This window comes from Myxocyprinus asiaticus, chromosome 12 (assembly GCF_019703515.2).
Source record: "Myxocyprinus asiaticus isolate MX2 ecotype Aquarium Trade chromosome 12, UBuf_Myxa_2, whole genome shotgun sequence".
Lineage (NCBI taxonomy): Eukaryota > Metazoa > Chordata > Actinopteri > Cypriniformes > Catostomidae > Myxocyprinus > Myxocyprinus asiaticus.
Window position 1 is genome coordinate 20,858,397 of NC_059355.1, and position 17,967 is coordinate 20,876,363.

At 38.8% G+C, this 17,967-nt stretch overlaps 1 protein-coding gene across 2 annotated transcripts; it reads right to left on the reverse strand.

The window, feature by feature from the left end:
• Positions 1-31: 31 nt before the first annotated feature.
• Positions 32-17,116, reverse strand: LOC127449035 (MIF4G domain-containing protein A-like). Of its 2 annotated transcripts, none has more exons than XM_051712131.1 (6): positions 17,066-17,116; positions 16,679-16,793; positions 16,456-16,565; positions 16,041-16,196; positions 15,805-15,897; positions 32-866 (listed from the first exon to the last, which is right to left on the reverse strand). In XM_051712131.1, the coding sequence occupies exons 2-6, from the start codon at positions 16,752-16,754 to the stop codon at positions 639-641; spliced, it is 663 nt and encodes a 220-aa protein (XP_051568091.1). In that variant the 5' UTR covers positions 16,755-16,793; positions 17,066-17,116; the 3' UTR covers positions 32-638. The 2 variants fall into 2 exon arrangements, with proteins under 2 accessions (XP_051568091.1, XP_051568092.1); XM_051712132.1 differs by lacking the exon at positions 32-866 and adding an exon at positions 8,828-9,152.
• Between the last annotated feature and the right edge of the window lie 851 nt (positions 17,117-17,967).

A 17,967-nucleotide genomic window follows, 5' to 3' on the forward strand; every position in this document is an offset into this window, starting at 1 on the left:
TTATAAACAAGACAAGAAATTTGCACTCATATTTCATGTTAAAGCCATGAGATTTTTCACATTTGCCCATACACAAAACTTAATGCAGAAACTTTAACAATGTAGCCCATTATAAATTACTATAAAATTAAGAAAGTTTTACAATGTACCCCATTGTATTAACAACACTGATAAAGGTCACACAATCTTTCAATGAGGTTACAAAAACCCTTCACTGTAAAAATCTAGTAGTGTTCATTGTGTCACCTTTAAGGGTAACTAAAAAAGGGGGCAAATTAGAAAGGCAACTGCCAAGAACACTGCTGATGGCTTACAGTTTTGTGGCAGGTGGCGATTGCCTTTGGTTATAGCATTAAATTATTGAACTGGCATCCTGTGCACCTTCACCATGCCAAGATGCTGACTGTAAAAAGAGAACATAACCAAATCTGAACACGTAAACAATCTGGGCTGACCCCAAACTCTGAATAAATGCATCACCCGTGAGCTCTGCCATATTGATTCACAGTAATATTACATGGGGTTTCCTCTTTTTTCTTCCATGTAAAAGTCACCAGACCTTCTTTGAACGCTGAATTTCTCAATTTACCCTGGCAAGGTCTTAACATCTAAAAGACCAAATTCTCTCTCCGGTCACTTCAATCTGCTACTTCACTGTAGTAATACTGTTGCGCAGTGTCAGTGTGCGTCCAGCCACTGGCCCTGAACTCCAGGATCTCTAGGAGCAAGAGCCTGGTCATAGAGCTGATCCCTTCCTGAAGGAGAAAACCGTCCCTCAGCGAGTAAAACAGCTGATCCATGCGCCGGGAGTTCTTTTGCTCCAGCTGTTCACCCACACGATGGAGCTGTAAGACCAGGCAGTCCACCTGAGAGACAAAAATAAATTCATGTTTTATTTATGAGACGCACGTGAGTCAAGCCTGAACTTCTTACAAATGTCCAGAAAGTTCTAATCGATAAAGGTAAATGTTTCAAAAGTTGTTCTAGAAAAGTTCCAAATTATTTTAAAAACACAAAAAGGAAGTGGAAACAAAGCTGTTCTGCTATTTTTTTTTTCTTTTCCCCCTTTCTTTTCACCATTCGCCCTTTTCACTTCCTTGGATGGATCCGGGATGCAAAACCAACAACACAACGCAATTTTTTTAACCCTCACCAAAACGGCAACTTTCTTTGCATGTATTCTGGACATTGAGTCCCTAACTAATAATCCACAAAAGTGATTCAGAAGAGCAAAGCAAAAATGTATTTATTCTCTGACATTCTTATAAGGCAGAAGCTATTTAAACTAAGTGCAAATAATGATTTATACTAATTGCAAATAGTGATCGATGCTATTTACACCATGTGTATATAGTAGGTAGATGCTTTTTGGACCCTAGTGCAAATAGTGGCAGATAATATTTGCTACCCGATTTAAATTTTGTGGCAGTTTGTCATAAACTTCTGTGTTGCCACCAAACTACTGGGATGCAAACAGTCGCACAGTGTGGCAGGTGCTATTTACACTTGAGTGTACAGTTGAAGTCAGAAGTTCACATACACCTCAGCCAAATACATTTAAACTCAGTTTTTCACAATTCCTGACATTTAATTGTAGAAAAAAATTCCCTGTCTTTGGTCAATTAGGATCACTATTTTAAGAATAATAGTAGATAAATGCTGAAATAAATAATTCTATTTCTTTCATCACATTCCTAGTGGGTAAGAAGTTTACATACACTTTGTTAGTATTTGGTAGCATTGCCTTTAAATTGTTTACTTGGGTCAAACGTTTTGGGTAGCCTTCCACAAGCTTCTCACAAAAAGTTGCTGGAATTGTGGCCCAATCCTCCAGACAGAACTGGTGTATCTGTGTCAGGTTTGTAGGCCTCCTTGCTTGCACAGGCTTTTTCAGTTCTGCCCACACATTTTCTATCGGATTGAGGTCAGAGCTTTGTGGACACTCCAATACCTTGACTTTGTTGTCCTTAAGCCACAACTTTGGAGATATGCTTGGGGTCATTGTCCATTTAAAAGACCCATTTGCGACCGAGCTTTAACTTCCTGGCTGATGTCTTGAGACGTTGCTTCAATATATCCACACAATTTTCCTTCCTCATGATGCCATCTATTTTGTGAAGTGCACCAGTCCCTCCTGCAGCAAAGCACCCCCACAACATGATGCTGCCACCCCCATGCTTCACGGTTAGGATGGTGTTCTTCGGCTTGCAAGCCTCACCCTTTTTCCTCCAAACATAACAATGGTTATTATTAGTGCCCGGCCGATATTACTGGCCGATATTAGCCTTTCACCGATATATCGGTATCGGCATATATTTTACCGATATGCGCCGATATGAAAACTTTTTTTCAGAACATATAATGCAGAAAACAATGCTTTAGAATTGGTTTCATAGCGTAGTTTGTCCAGCAGAGCGCGCTCCGACTCCACTGTTTACAGAGCTGAGCTGACGGTGGCTCTGCAGACAGGGCGGAGTTCAGCGGTGTCATCATGGTAAGTTGTTAACTAGTCTGTTAAATACATACTGGAAACTTAAACAATGACTCCATTTTACCTTTTCAATATAACTAATATAACATTAACCTTGTTCCTGACAACCATGTCACTCATGTCTGTTTGCTGTTAGCCAGCTATAGTTTGTCAGTGCAGTCAGTAATGTAGCAGATTGAAAGGTAAACATCAGAGCATTTTTTTGCAGCTCAACAGACAACGGTGCGGTGGTGGATTGTGTCTGATGAGTGTTGGTTTCATGCTATGTTGTTACCTAGTTGGTGAGACACAATGCTGGAAAGTAAAATAAACAACGTCCGTTTTTTACTTTCTGTGACAACGAGCTTATAGCTAACTAGCTAATCACGTAGCTACTTTCACTGTTGTCAGCTGAGTGGAAGCTAATGAGGAAACATGTATTCACCAAACTGTTTTGTTCAGGATTCACAGTTTGGTACCCCCTTCAATCAAACAATTCCAGTCGTTGCATTTATAAAATTTAATATTTAGAAGTCTGGTTTTCCACTGTTGAAAGTTTCCCCTGAACTTGTATAGCAGAATACGGTGTAACACTGCTGCTTATCCGTTTATCTGGACTCGGCGGTATTAATTTAGTCAGCATTTGACTGATACTAAACATATAGTACAGATGTTTATTTAGCTATTTATTTTATTTTTATTTATTCTTTATTTAAATGGTCAGCATTTGACTGATACTAAACATATAGTACTGATGTTTATTTAGCTATTTACTTTTATTTATTCTTTATTTTAATGGTCAGCAATTGACTGAAACAAAACGTACAGTACTGATGTTTATTAAGCTATTTATTGTACTTTTATTATTCTTTATTTTCTCAGTGTTCATTTCTAGAATTTATTGACAATGTATAATAATAATGTCAAATATTCTTTAATAAAAATATTTAAGAAAGCAGTCTTCTGAGTACCTTTGCGTAGTCATATCAGTGCAAAATCAGTGAAAAATACACATAAAAGTCCGTTTTCATTCCAGCTCAAAAATTAAATATATCGGCCACCATATCGGTAATCAGTGAATATTCCCTCTCTAAAACTGGTATCGGTCTCAAAAATCCCATATCGGTCGGGCTCTAGTTATTATGGCCAAACAGTTAAATTTTTGTTTCATCAGACCAGAGGACATTTCTCCAAAAAAGTAAGATCTTTGTCCCCATGTGCACTTGCAAACTTTAGTCTGGATTTTTAATGGCGGTTTTGGAGGTGTGGCTTCTTTCTTGCCAAGAAGCCTTTCAGGTTATGTCAATATAGGACTGATTTTATTGTGGATATACTGTACTTGTCTACCTGTTTCCACCAGCATCTTCACAAAGTCCTTTGCTGTTGTTCTGGGACTGATTTGCGCTTTTCACTCCAAACTATGTTCATCTCTAGGAGACAGAATGAGTCTCCTTCCTGAGTGGTACGATGGCTTCATTGTCCCATGGTGTTTATACTTGTATACTATTGTTTGTACAGATGAACGTGGTACCTTCAGGCATTTGGAAATTGCTCCCAAGGATGAACCAGACTTGTGGAGGTCCACAAATTTTTTTTTTTCCTGAGGTCTTCTCATTTATTTATTTTTTTTCCATGATGTCAAGCAAAGAGGCACTAAGTTTGAAGGTACACTGGTGGCCAAAAGTTTGGAATAATGTACAGATTTTGCAGTTTCGGAAGGAAATTGGCACTTTAATTCACCAAAGTGGTATTCAGCTGATCACAAAGTATAGTCAGGACATTACTGATGTAAAAAACAGCACCATCACTATTTGAAAAAAGTCATTTTTGATCAAATCTAGACAGGCCCAATTTCCAGCAGCCATCACTCCAACACCTTATATACAAGTGTTATATACAATGAGTAGTCATGCTAAATAGCTAATTTGGTATTAGAAAATCACTTGCCATTAAATCAAACACAACTGAAAGCTATTTGGTTTGTTAAATGAAGCTTAACATTGTCTTTGTGTCTGCTTTTGAGTTGCCACAGTATGCAAAAGATTGGCATGGCTTGTGACCGACTGGAACCGGATTCAACATCAGGAGTTGAAATACCTCTGAAATGCTTCCGGGATTTGCTTCCAGCAACTTTGTTTGCAGTGTGAAGACGCAGCTCATCGCTACTCTCACGTGCAACCTCGTGGCACAAGGAAGTAACGTCCGACTTGAAACTGTGGCCATACAATCTCCATCTCGCTGGACGAGTTGAGATTACTCTGTGTTCAACCGAACACTCTAACGGATCCGAAGGAGACCGCTGAGCAATTCGCATCTTCATCCGTTTGCCTACAGAAGTGAAGAGATTAAAGATTTCTCTTCCATCTTCAATCAAGTCGACATTTCTGAGTTCTCCGCCAGCCCGCCGAGAATCAACAGCCATACCGCCCGCTGACAGAGCGAGGAAACGGCCTCCCATCATCACCCGAGCCTCAAGGAACCCGGGTCAGAGTTAAAGGACGGAGGAAAACACATTCTACCTGTGTCCTCATGCGATTCAAGTAAGAGGTTTACGTCTGGGCAGAGATAGAATATTATAGTGTGTTATTCTTGTGTTTCAAGGTTTTTGCTTGTACAGTTTACGGACCGCCATGTCCGCTCATTATCACAAATTTGTTTTGCTGTATTGTGGTCCAACCAAATTGGACTGTTGTGCAATTTCGCCATTGCGGGTGAGACAGATAAACTGAGTCAAAGTACACGGGACTGTTTACGAGCCATCCACTGCGTCTCTGAGTGATGAACTAACAGCTGCTTTCTCTCCCGCGATCGCGAAATCGGCTTTAGGGCCGTCACTTCTCTCTCTCTCATACTAACCACACACACAAACGCACGCACGCGACCCCTCACAAACATTCTGGCACACATTTTTGGCTCCTCGATAGCTTAATGCTAAAGCCCAGCTTTGTCCCTAAGCTATCGTACAAGCAAATACACGCGGTAACTGGTAGATGCCATTGACTGGTTTCTCTCCGCCCACATTCACGGTCATATTCCCTGGCCGGAAGTCTCGCGTGACATACTCTCCATGAGAGTCACGTCCGCCATTTTGTGCGCGTTCCTCCTTACACACACACTGTCACACACACACCTTATGTGTTATAGGATTATTTTTATTTCCATATCTAATCATATCACTGTTTAGTTTGTAGTTGTAAGTCAGAAGTTTATTGACTGCATTGTATTAATTATTAATTGATATTACTGCATAAATAAAATTTGTTTATATTACAAAGAGAAGTGTTTTGGTTTGTTTTGCATACGCCTGTGTCATGCTGAAGGGGTGTCAGTGCTCGAATTCAAACCTTCATTCATTGTTTTTTTTCCCCAAAAATCGATATTCTTTGGATGTCGATTTTCCTAAGAAAACAATCTAATATTAAGACTGTTTTACTATCTGGTTATTAGTCCCGGATTCCAGGGTGGTGCCCCGTCAATGTTAATCCTTATTAATATTCTGTTAATTTTTGATAATTGATAATTATCTTTGATGATTGTTGAATTTGAATGATCAATAAGCTAGTGTTAATTTTAATTAATGTTTCATCGATATTAACAATAAACGATTATCTTTGACAATTGTTGATTTAAAGGATTAAAAAAGCTAACATTGATTCTCATCAATGTTCTATTGATTTAAATAATTAATAATTATCTTTGACAATTATTATTGCTAATAACCAAACCCGCTCCTAAACGTAGCACACTACATTTACTGGAGCCCCATATGAGGTTTTAATGAGTTAGATTCAATTAATTAATTTAAAAATAATTATTAATTATTTCTTATAGTAACACTGATCTAAACAACCAGTAAAGCCCTACAATATGGAATTTAAAGAAGTTCGGTACAATAAAAGGAAAAAAAGAATGAGAATGAACATGAACAAACATTACAAGATGTGAGCAGGAGTAATAGAAATGAATTTATGAATATGAATTATGGAAAATAAATCAAAGTAATGATTACTTTTGTCAAACAGGCAGTTTATGCATCCTGTTAAGTTATTGAGGGCAATAGAAAAAGAAATAGGAGTGGTGAAAATGGTGTCATGCTTTAGCAATGGTAGAGTGATAATTAAATGCAAGGATGAGAATCAGGAAACAAAGATTATGAAACTTAAGACATTAGCAGTTGGAAGGGTTGTTTGTTATGAAATTGGCATAAAAAAAAAGAGGAGTTATTACTGGAGTTTCTCTTAATGTGTCGATGGATGACATTAAAGGAAATGTGGTAGGGGGAAAGGTTATCTCAGCCAGAAGATTGACGACATGGCGAAACAAGGAAAGATGTGACAGCTTATCAGTAATGATACAGTTTGATGGACCCACCCTACCCTCGAGTGTGAGCTTCATTAACTACCAAGTAAGGGAGAATGTACCTTCACCCTTGCAATGTTTTAAAATGTCAACATATGGGTCATACTGCATCTATATGCAAAGGGAAGATGCATTGTGCAAAATGTGGAGGGGAACATGAGTACGGAAAATGTGATGAGGGAGCTGAAATAAAATGCTGTAACTGTGGCGGAGGGCATAGTGCTGCATATATAGGATGCCCAGTACAGCAGCAAGCACGAGAGATTCAAAAGATTAAAACATTCCATAATGTAACCTATGCAGAAGCCGTCTGTAGAGTTAAGGGTGATACTGGATTGACAGCAATGAAATAATTTGGTCAAGGAGACAAGGTAAATGAACCAAGCAGCCAAGTAGCTCTACCAAGAGTAGACATTCTGACATTCTGACAGTGAAGAAACTTGATTTTGTGGCTTTCATTTGTGCAGTAATCAATGGTACAGCACAAGCTGAAAGGAAATCAGATAAATTGAAAATAGTAGTTGGATGTGTGTGGCAGGGTGAGCAAGAGACAGACACAGTGGGTGTGGCGTCAAGCCTCAGAGAGACATTTATTGGAAATAATAATAAACATAAATGTCCATGAAGGGAGATAATAATAAAGTGTCCAAGGGGTAATAGTGTTCATAACAGAGTATGTAAGTGGAGCGGCGTGATTTTGCCTGGAGCGAGGAGAGGATTTTTTGAAAGTCGGAGCGTCATGGTTTTCTCTCGCTCCAAGAGCGCTCCACTATCGCTCCACCACGAGCGCAACTCAAGTTAACGGCCCATAATGCAACTGCATTATAGCATGAACGAATTCATGTGTTAAGCACAGTTAAACACCACTGACAGAAAGACGGATTTTCTGAAATACTACCTTAAAGAAGGTGAACAAAAATACAAATGTATCTTAAAAGGTAATGACGACAAAGGAGAATGCGAGTGCGGGTAGGTGATTACAACGACAAAAGGTTAATTGTGGAATCTTAAAAGGCATGTGTCAAGGAAACACGATAAAGTGTTCCACTCACACTTGGAAATAAAATCTAAAGGTCGGTAATACATCTCTTTGTCTCTCTAAATATTATAGGTATAAATTGCAACATTCTAATCTAATCTAATCGCCATCTCAACTGTATAATGTCCCGAATTAAATTGAATTAAACTTTAATGACCTAAACCACCAACACCAACTGAATGAATCAATTTGTTAATAATTCGTTGCTTTTACTGATTACTATTTAAAATTAATTTTAGCGCCGTAATATGTGCAATTTAAATTTATTTGCAGAGGAAGAACCACAGCAAACATGTAAAGAGGCAGAGAGCAGTAGATTTAAAAGCTTCTTTCAACAAAGAACGACAAAAATACATATATCAAAGGAGAGGAAGCGTGAACTGGACCAGGCCTTCTTTAAAATGGTCTACATGGATTATGAGCCACTCACCGAATCATCGTTATTTTGCGAACATTGCACAGCCTGGCTACATCCCACCTTGCTACAGCACAGTCCGTGACACACTCATGCCACATGAATGATCAGAATTGGAGAATAAGCTGTGCATTCTACTACAGCACTGCAATGGACTCTCATTGGCCAGTGATATTTGGACAAGCCGACGGGGTCACAGTTTTCTGGGTATTGTGGGCAGTTTTATTGATGAAAACTTTCAAGGCCACACTGTTCTGCTGAGCTGTGAACACATCCAGGGACACCACACAGCGAAGGACATTTATGATAAATACGAGGAGGTCCTGAGACGCTGGAATGTCCAGCATGGTGTGATTAGAGTGGTTACTGATAGTGCCAGCAATATGGTGAAAGCATTCAATCTGCCAGGTTTCAATGAATTTGGGGATCTGCTGGATCAAGATGTCGGGGAGACAAATGTTGAGGGTGATGCTCCAGATACTGATGCACTCCTGCAGCTCCATGCAGACCAGCTGGCCATCCAGTTGAACACACCCTTTAGCGGCCCACACGGGAATGCTACTTCCTCAACCAGGCCCTACGGTCGGAGTAGACGTATGGGGGCTACCTCTCCGGGCCAGCTCCTCCTCTCACTCGCACCCGGGTGGGAACAGAAAAAAAAACACAAATTAATGACCGCCTCAGCCAGCCACAGGGTAAATGCTTATTAAGTACCACTTACTCTTTGATGTAGCTGGGAGGCCGTCCTCGTGTTTTCTCCGTCCCACTCTAGGCTTTCCATCTAACCGGCGAATGAGAGGAAGTGTGACGTCACTGGCGGTGCCCAACTGCACCGTGTCTGCCCACAAAAGTGCCCACATTCTCCACCACTGTGGCAGGGTGAGCAAGAGACACAGTGGGTGTGGCGTCAAGCCTTGGAGAGGCATTTATTGGAAATAGTAATAAACGTAAATGTCCATAAAGGGGGAATGTGCTTCATTCACCGCTGACTAAACAAGATTATTAATTATGCACCTCTTCTCGCTCTCCTGCCCAGCTCCCGTCGTGAGCCTGGCTGAAGGGCAGTCCTAATAGGTGGGGCGACGATGACGAGCCAGAGGGGCGGATCATTCCGCCACAGTGCAAACAGGTTTCTTAAACTGTCTGTAGTATCCGCGGAACAGGTACATGCAATGCTTAAGTCCGACGAGGGAAGTAGTGATGGAAATAAGTGAATAGTAATACAATGAATGATGCTTCACAGAGCAGTGTTATATAGCATTATAATGTATTTCCTTGTACTTCATTGGAATGCCAGGAGTCTAATAGCTAATGGTCAAGAATTTAAGAAATGTATCTTGGATATGGAGAAATCTCCAGGTGTAATATGTGTACAAGAAACATGGTTGTGTCAAGCAATATGTTTTAAAGCACCTGGCTATTAGGTAGTAAGGAAAGACAGAGAAAAAAAGAGGAGGAGGATGTGCTATCTTTATTAAAGAGAACTTGATACAGTGCATCCGGAAAGTATTCACAGTGTTTCACTTTTTCCACATTTTGTTATGTTACAGCCTTATTCCAAAATGGATTAAATTCATTATTTTCCTCAAAATTCTACAAATAATACCCCATAATGACAACATGAAAGAAGTTTGTTTGAAATCTTTGCAAATTTATTAAAAATAAAAAACGATAAAAATCACATGAACATAAGTATTCACAGCCTTTGCCATGACACTCAAAATTGAGCTCAGGTGCATCCTGTTTCCACTGATCATCCTTGAGATGTTTCTACAACTTGATTGGAGTCCACCTGTGGTAAATTCAGTTGATTGGACATGATTTGGAAAGGCACACATCTGTCTATATAAGGTCCCACAGTTAACAGTGCATGTCAGAGCACAAACTAAGCCATGAAGTCCAAGGAATTGTCTGTAGACCTCCGAGACAGGATTGTATCGAGGCACAGATCTGGGGAAGGGTACAGAAAAATTTCTGCAGCATTGAAGGTCCCAATGAGCACAGTGGCCTCCATCATCCGTAAATGGAAGAAGTTTGGAACCACCAGGACTCTTCCTAGAGCTGGCCGCCCGGCCAAACTGAGTGATCGTGGGAGAAGGGCCTTAGTCAGGGAGGTGACCAAGAACCCGATGGTCACTCTGACAGAGCTCCAATGTTTCTCTGTGGAGAGAGGAGAACCTTCCAGAAGAACAACCATCTCTGCAGCACTCCACCAATCAGGCCTGTATGGTAGAGTGGCCAGACGGAAGCCACTCCTCAGTAAAAGGCACATGACAGCCCGCCTGGAGTTTGCCAAAAGGTACCTGAAGGACTCTCAGACCATGAGAAACAAAGATTGAACTCTTTGGCCTGAATGGCAAGCGTCATGTCTGGAGGAAACCAGGCACTGCTCATCACCTGGCCAATACCATCCCTACAGTGAAGCATGGTGGTGGCAGCATCATGCTGTGGGGATGTTTTTCTTTGCAGGAACTGGGAGACTAGTCAAGATCGAGGGAAAGATGAATGCAGCAATGTACAGAGACATCCTTGACGAAAACCTGCTCCAGAGCGCTCTGGACCTCAGACTGGGGCGAAGGTTCATCTTCCAACAGGACAACGACCCTAAGCACACAGCCAAGATAACAAAGGAGTGGCTACGTGACAACTCTGTGAATGTCCTTGAGTGGCCCAGCCAGAGCCCAGACTTGAACCCGATTGAACATCTCTGGAGAGATCTGAAAATGGCTGTGCACCAACACTCCCCATCCAACCTGATGGAGCTTGAGAGGTCCTGCAAAGAAGCAGAGAAACTGCCCAAAAATAGGTGTGCCAAGCTTGTAGCATCATACTCAAAGACTTGAGGCTGTAATTGGTGCCAAAGGTGCTTCAACAAAGTATTGAGCAAAGGCTGTGAATACTTATGTACATGTGATTTTTTTTCGTTTTTTATTTTTAATAAATTTGCAAAGATTTCAAACAAACTTCTTTCACGTTGTCATTATGAGGTATTGTTTATAGAATTTTGAGGAAAATAATGAATTTAATCCATTTTGGAATAAGGCTGTAACATAAAATGTGGAAAAAGTGAAGCGCTGTGAATACTTTCCGGATGCACTGTATATTGAAATTACATATTGAAAGTGAAATTGAGATCTTAAATATAGAAGTAATGATGTTACAGGATAAAATTAAGATTGTTAATTTGTATAATCCGTGTAAGAAGTTAAGTATGGATATTTTAAAGAAGGCTACTGGAGAAATATCAAGTAAAATTATCATATGAGGTGACTTCAATTCCCATAATAGCCTATGGGGTAGCAAAAATACAGACTCTCTTGTATGTTTAAATAATGGAAAGACCACAAGAATGGATATAATAAAAGGAAGTGAATCATGTTTGGCTCTAACTTTAATATCAGCTGCTCTAGCTGGGAAAATATACATGGACAGTCTTAAATAATTTGGGAAGCGATCACTGCCCAGTACTTTGTAACGTCCAGATTGTGCCAAAATACCAAGACTTTTATCAAAGCAATAAATGGGATTATAAGAAGGCAGATTGGGAAAAATTTAAAATGTTATGTGAAGAGTTAAGTAATAGTATGTCTTTGGCAGGAAATATTGAAGAAAATTATGGTAAATTTATAAATATGATATCTTTTGCAGCAAAGGAATCTATTCCTATAACAAAGTGTACCATGGTGGAATGAGGAATGCAATCTGGCAATACAAGAAAGGAAGAAGGCATTTCAAGTGGTAAGGAAAACACTCTCTCGAGGCAGTTTTAGATTATCAAAGGAAAATTGCAAAAGTAACTAAAAATTCAAAAAGGAAAACGTGGGAAAATTTCTGCAGCACAATTGGAAAGGAAACAGGAATGGATAAGGTATGGCGAATGATCAAATTCGAATTAACTGCTTTAAAAAAAATTCCTGTCCTTGAAGATGGTGATACAGTAGCTATTACCAATAAGGAGAAAGCAGAGTTATTAGCCCAAAGTTTTGCTAAAATCCACAGTACTGAAAATCTAGGTGATACATTTTTAATAAGAAGACAACAGATCCAGAATGCGTATGGAAATGTCAGAAAAGTAAAACATTTGATAGCATAATGGATGATGAATTTAGTTCATTTGAGCTGAAAATAGCAATTAACCAGTCAAGTAATACCACACCAGGAATTGACATAAGTTATATAATACTAAAAATTCTACCGGTGACAGCCTTGAATAATTTGCTAAGAATATCTAATCAAATATGGTATAAAGGAACCATACCTTAAGACTGCAATAGTGATACCAGTAGCTAAACCTGGGAAAGATATAGCAAAACCTAACAGCTATAGACCAACTGCACTTACTTCCACCATGTGTAAAGTAATGGAAAAGATCATTATGAGAAGGCTCAGTTATATACTGGAGAAAACAGAAACTGTCTCACCGTACCAGAGTGGTTTTAGAAAAGGAAGATGGATGCTTTAATACTGTTTGAGAATCAAGTTAAAAAAGCATTAGTGTTGAAAGAATACTTAGTTGCAGTATTCTTTGATATAGAAAAGGCTTATCTTTATGCAGAGAAGGACTTCTGATTAAATTACAGAAGATGAGATTGAATGGTAAATTTTGTAATTGGGTGCTAGACTTTTTTTGAACGTACCTTTCAGGTGAGAATTGGAGAAGATCTTTCAGCTTCACATCTAATTGTTAATGGGATGCCACAGGGTAGCGTAATTAGTCCAGTGCTTTTTAATTTAATGATCAATGATGTTTTTGATAATGTAAAATAGATATGGGTATGGCTTTGTATGCAGATGACGGAGCATGATGGAGAAGAGGACGAAATCTTGAGTTTGTAGTCAAACAAGTACAGGAGGCAATCAGAGTATTTGAGGAATGGTCCTTAGAATTGGGACTAAAATTCTCTGTTACAAAGACAAACTATATGATACTCACAAAGAAAAATATTTTAAAAAATCATATTACCTTGAAAATATACAATCAAACGCTGGAAATAATTGTCAGAGTTTAAATATCTTGGTTTGTGGTTTGAGGAGACATTGAGTTGGAAAAGACACATCAGTAAAATAGAAACAAAATGCAAACAAATTATTAACTGCATGTGTGCAGTGACCAGATATCATTGGGGTGCTAGTCTAATCTGGATTATGGCTGTGTTCAATTCAGCATCTAAGTCAGTTTTGAAGAAACTGGATGTAATAAAGGCTATGGCTTTAAGAATCTGCTGTGGAGCAATTAGAACATCTCCAGTAAATGCATTGAGAAAATTGATGGGAGAAATGCCTTTGGATTTGAGGATTAGAAAGGGAAGATTTACTCTTGGAAAGTCTATTCTCTGTTGCACAGGTTAACAGTAAATTAAGTGATGATACAGTTTTGTTGGGTACCTGCACATGTTGGGGTGTTAGGAAATGAGGTGGCTGATAGATTAGCCAAAAGTGCACTTGGAAAAAGAGAAGCAGATATTCAAGTGTCAAAGGTGAAAGGTGAGATGAAAGCTATAATTCAGAAGGAATTAAAGAATGGCAGGGAAGATGGGATAATAGCAGCAAAGGTAGGTGGCTTTATAAAATCAGGAAGATAGTGGCAAGTAAATGGTCTATGGGAATGAATAGAAGGAAGTATTGTTAGCTAGGCTCAGACTGGGACATACAGGCTTAAACTCAACTTTGGCAATTATGAGTAAGCATAGAGATGGATTGTGTGACAACTGTAGGATGTTAGAAACTGTGGAGCATGTACTGTTGGTTTGTGATAAGTATAATGAATATCGTAAAAACTTATTTGAGGGCATTTAAGGTAGATCAGTAAGTGTAGAGGATATTTTGGGTCTAGCGGATACACAGGTGTATAAAGCACTTTTTACCTTTCTACATGACACTGGTTTAGATAGAAGAATATAATATGGTGCAATGCTTGGATTGGGACTGTGTGGGGATTTGGTAAAGGATGGAGGAGCTGAACACGCAGCGCCATCTAATGCCAGATCCACAACATAGCTCTATGATCTTGGCAGAGCATCATGTTTTTAGGCAAAAAGGATGAAGGATATAAAATATGGAAGGTGGCGGTAATGCTCCTAGGAGTGAACGGCCATTAACAAGAAGAAGAATAATAGACTGGCATGTCTTAAGGTCGATATTAGGTCAAAAATGGCAAAAAAGAAACAACTTTCTCTAGAAACTCGTCAGTTAATCATTGTTTTGAAGAATGAAGGCTATACAATGATTGAAATTGCCAAAAAAACTGAAGATTTCATACAAAGGTGTACACTACAGTCTTCAAAGACAAAGAACAACTGGCTCTAACAAGGACAGAAAGCGATGTGGAAGGCCAGATGTACAACTAAAAAAGAGGATAAGTACATCAGTCTCTACTTTGAGAAATAGACCTCACGTATCCTCAGCTGACAGCTTCATTGAATTCTACCCGCTCAACACCAGTTTCAAGCACAACAGTACTCAGGGGTGCAGGCCTTATGGGAAGAATTGCAAAGAAAAAAACACTTTTGAAATAGAAAAACAAAAAGAAAAGGTTAGATTGGACAAAGAAACACAGACATTGGACAACAGATAATTGGAAAGAGTGTTATGGATCTTAACCCCACTGAGCTTTTGTGGGATCAGCTAGACTGTAAGGTGCGTGAAAAATGCTTGACAAGACAGCCACATCTTTGGAAGCGTGGGGTGAAATGTCACCCGAGTATCTGGACAAACTGATAGCTAGAATGCCAAGGATCTGCAAAGCTGTCATTGCTGCGTGTGGAGGATTTTTTTGATGAGAACACTTTGAAGTAGTTTAAGAAGTTAAAAACAAATTAAAACTGTAATAGTAAATTTTCACGTTATTAATGTCCTGATTATACACTGTGATCAGTTGATGCCACTTTGGTGAATGAAAGTACCAATTTCTTTCCATAAGAGCAAAATCTGTACATTATTACAAACTTTTGGCTGCCAGTGTAGGCCTTAAAGTACATCCACAGGTACACGTCCAATTGACTCCAATTAGCCTATCAGAAGCTAATTGGCTAATTGCCTAAAGACGTGACATCATTTTCTGGAATTTTCCAAGCTGCTTAAAGGCACAGTTAACTTAGTGTATGTAAACTTCTGACCCACTGGAATTGTGATAGTCAATTTAAAGTGAAACAATCTATCTGTAAACAATTGTTGGAAAAATTACTCATGTCTTGCACAAAGCAGATGCCCTAAACAACTTGCCAAAACTATAGTTTGCTAATATGTAATCTGTGGAGTGGTAAAAAAATTAAATTTCTGACTTCAACTGTAAATAGTCAATCCGTTCTTTTAACATGGCATTTCAATCTTTAGTCTATTAGGCATGTGACAATTTGAAACTAGGTTAAGGGCCAACTCGGCAAACATTGTACAATTTATGAGAAGTTGTATATTCCTCACCAAGTTTACTACATCCGAGTAGTACATTTCTGCAGGAATAGTGAAATGAAACCAAACTGTTTTGCATAGAAGCCTTATGCTATATGACCAACTACCTCTTACCTCTTCCTCATTCATTAAGGAGTCTGGCTCAGCCAACCTAAAGAGGCAGTCATACACTGGATCAACAAGGGCCACAATAGGAGCACTGTTCACCTAAAAATAAAAAGCCTTATAGGGTAAGTCTAAAATCTTGTACAGGAAGAACTTAAGCAAGTATAAAACCGGGGGGTAGGACAAACAGAGAGATCAATTTAAAATAAAATTGCAAACTTTGGCAATTGAGTGAGCGCTTTTACCTTGATATAATAAAAAATGTTGCAGATAAAGGTGACCAGGCAGACCCACTCCTGCAATGAGTGGTTCCGTGTCTCCTCTCTGGCAGTGAACTCCTGCTGTAGACGTGTCAATAGGTTTCGCCTGAATACACTTGTTGCAGCTTTCTGAGTCTCTGCCTATTAGGTCAAAAAGGTTACTCAACATATAACAAAATACAGAAAAGTTTGTCAAACACACATGTTCAGACTGGGTTCTGTGCATTGGGTTGAGTGTTAAACAACAAGGGTTTGATTTGCTGACCCCATTATAACGGTTTCAGTGAAGATTCATTTCTTATTTTGTGTCTTGCAGACAACTGCAAGATATGTGTTCATGAAAACAACTTCTTGTTTTGGTTAGATTAAGTCACATGTTAGTGAAATACATAAGCCCTACCTGAACTAATGCATAACAAATGCGGCCAGCATCTTTACAGAATGTGATGTCCTTCAATGACTGGTTTACAATTGTGTTGGACAGCTTTTCCAAATCAACCCTCTTGGGATCTGTGGGGGAGGGATACAATCCAATGTTACAGTCTATTTGAACTGCAACCTTCAAAAGAGTACAATTTCAGGGACTATCAAGGACATTTCTAAGTCAGAAAAAGTTTACACACCATTCAGCGCTTCTTTGAGCATATTTTGGGTTTCCATGTCAAGAGCCTGGAATTTGTATTCTGATACTGAGTCCATGCTGCTCGGAATGAGGTATTTTAAGGTAATTGGGGCGGGCTAGAAAACGACCAAAGACAAACAATAAGATTTAGACTGATTTCACAAATCAACATAAACTCATTTGTATTGCAGGGTATCAAAGCAGAACAGAAATGCTAGTGATCACACGGGTGCACTTTTCATCTAGTGCCGACGATTTTGCAAGCTCTCGCTATCCAACATATTTTAGCAATTTGAAACTTGACATACATTCATGGTAAAGACATTATTAAACACGCAATTGTAAATGTTGAGAAATGTAAAAACCACGTGACTGTGTGCCTTCTTACTTGAACGGCGCAAACAGACTTCCTCGCGCTTGTTTGGATGACTTTGATCGTTTCCTGATAGAGTGAGTACGCATGCGCCTGGGAACACGCCTCCGCATTCTATTTGGCAGTAATGAATTGTCACAGACATCGGTTTCAGTACACATTTAACATATACTTCGCTTAGTTAATTATGTATAGCCTACAGGTTGTCAGTTCATGTTTTGTCAGGTTATTAGTTTATGCATAAATTATGTACATAAATATTACAATATTACTTGTTGGTTGTGTGCAATTCTGAGAAATTATTTTATTTAGAAAGTGAGGCTTCAGTAGAGGGCGACAAATAACAAGTATAAACAGATTTAAAGGGATAGTTCGCCCAAAAAAGAAAATTATTCATCATTTACTCACCCTTATGCCATCCCAGATATGTATTACTTTCTTTCTTCAGCAGAACACACACACACACACACACACACAAAGATTTTTAGAACAATATCTCAGCTTTGTAGGTCCATACAATTCAATTGAATGGTGATCAGACCTTTGTAGCTCCAAAAATAGGAAACATATAAGTAATCTATAAGACTCAAATGGTTAAATCCATATCTTCAGAAGCAATATAATAGGTATGGGTGAGAAACAGATAAAAATCTTTTTTCTTTTTTTACTCTAGTCTAAATCTCCACTTTTCACCTTCACTTTTACTACATCTGAAAGTCACAGTTTAGCTTCACCTTCATATCTGAGAGTGAAAATTAAAGTGGAGATTTAGAGTAAAAAAGGATCTAAATATTGTTCTGTTTTTCACCCACACCTATTGCATTGCTTCTGGAAAAAAATCATGGAAAAGAGTCATATGGATTACATTTACAGGATATTTATGTGATTTTTGGAGCTACAGAGGTCTGATCACCATT

Coding starts and splice junctions, on each gene's coding strand:
- LOC127449035 (XM_051712131.1), bottom strand. CDS start 16,754: ATGGACTCAGTATCAGAATACAAATTCCAGGCTCTTGACATGGAAACC. Junction 16,197..16,455: donor TTTGTTATGCATTAGTTCAG/GTAGGGCTTATG, acceptor TTGACCTAATAG/GCAGAGACTCAGAAAGCTGC. Junction 867..15,804: donor CCTTAATGAATGAGGAAGAG/GTAAGAGGTAGT, acceptor TTTGTCTCTCAG/GTGGACTGCCTGGTCTTACA.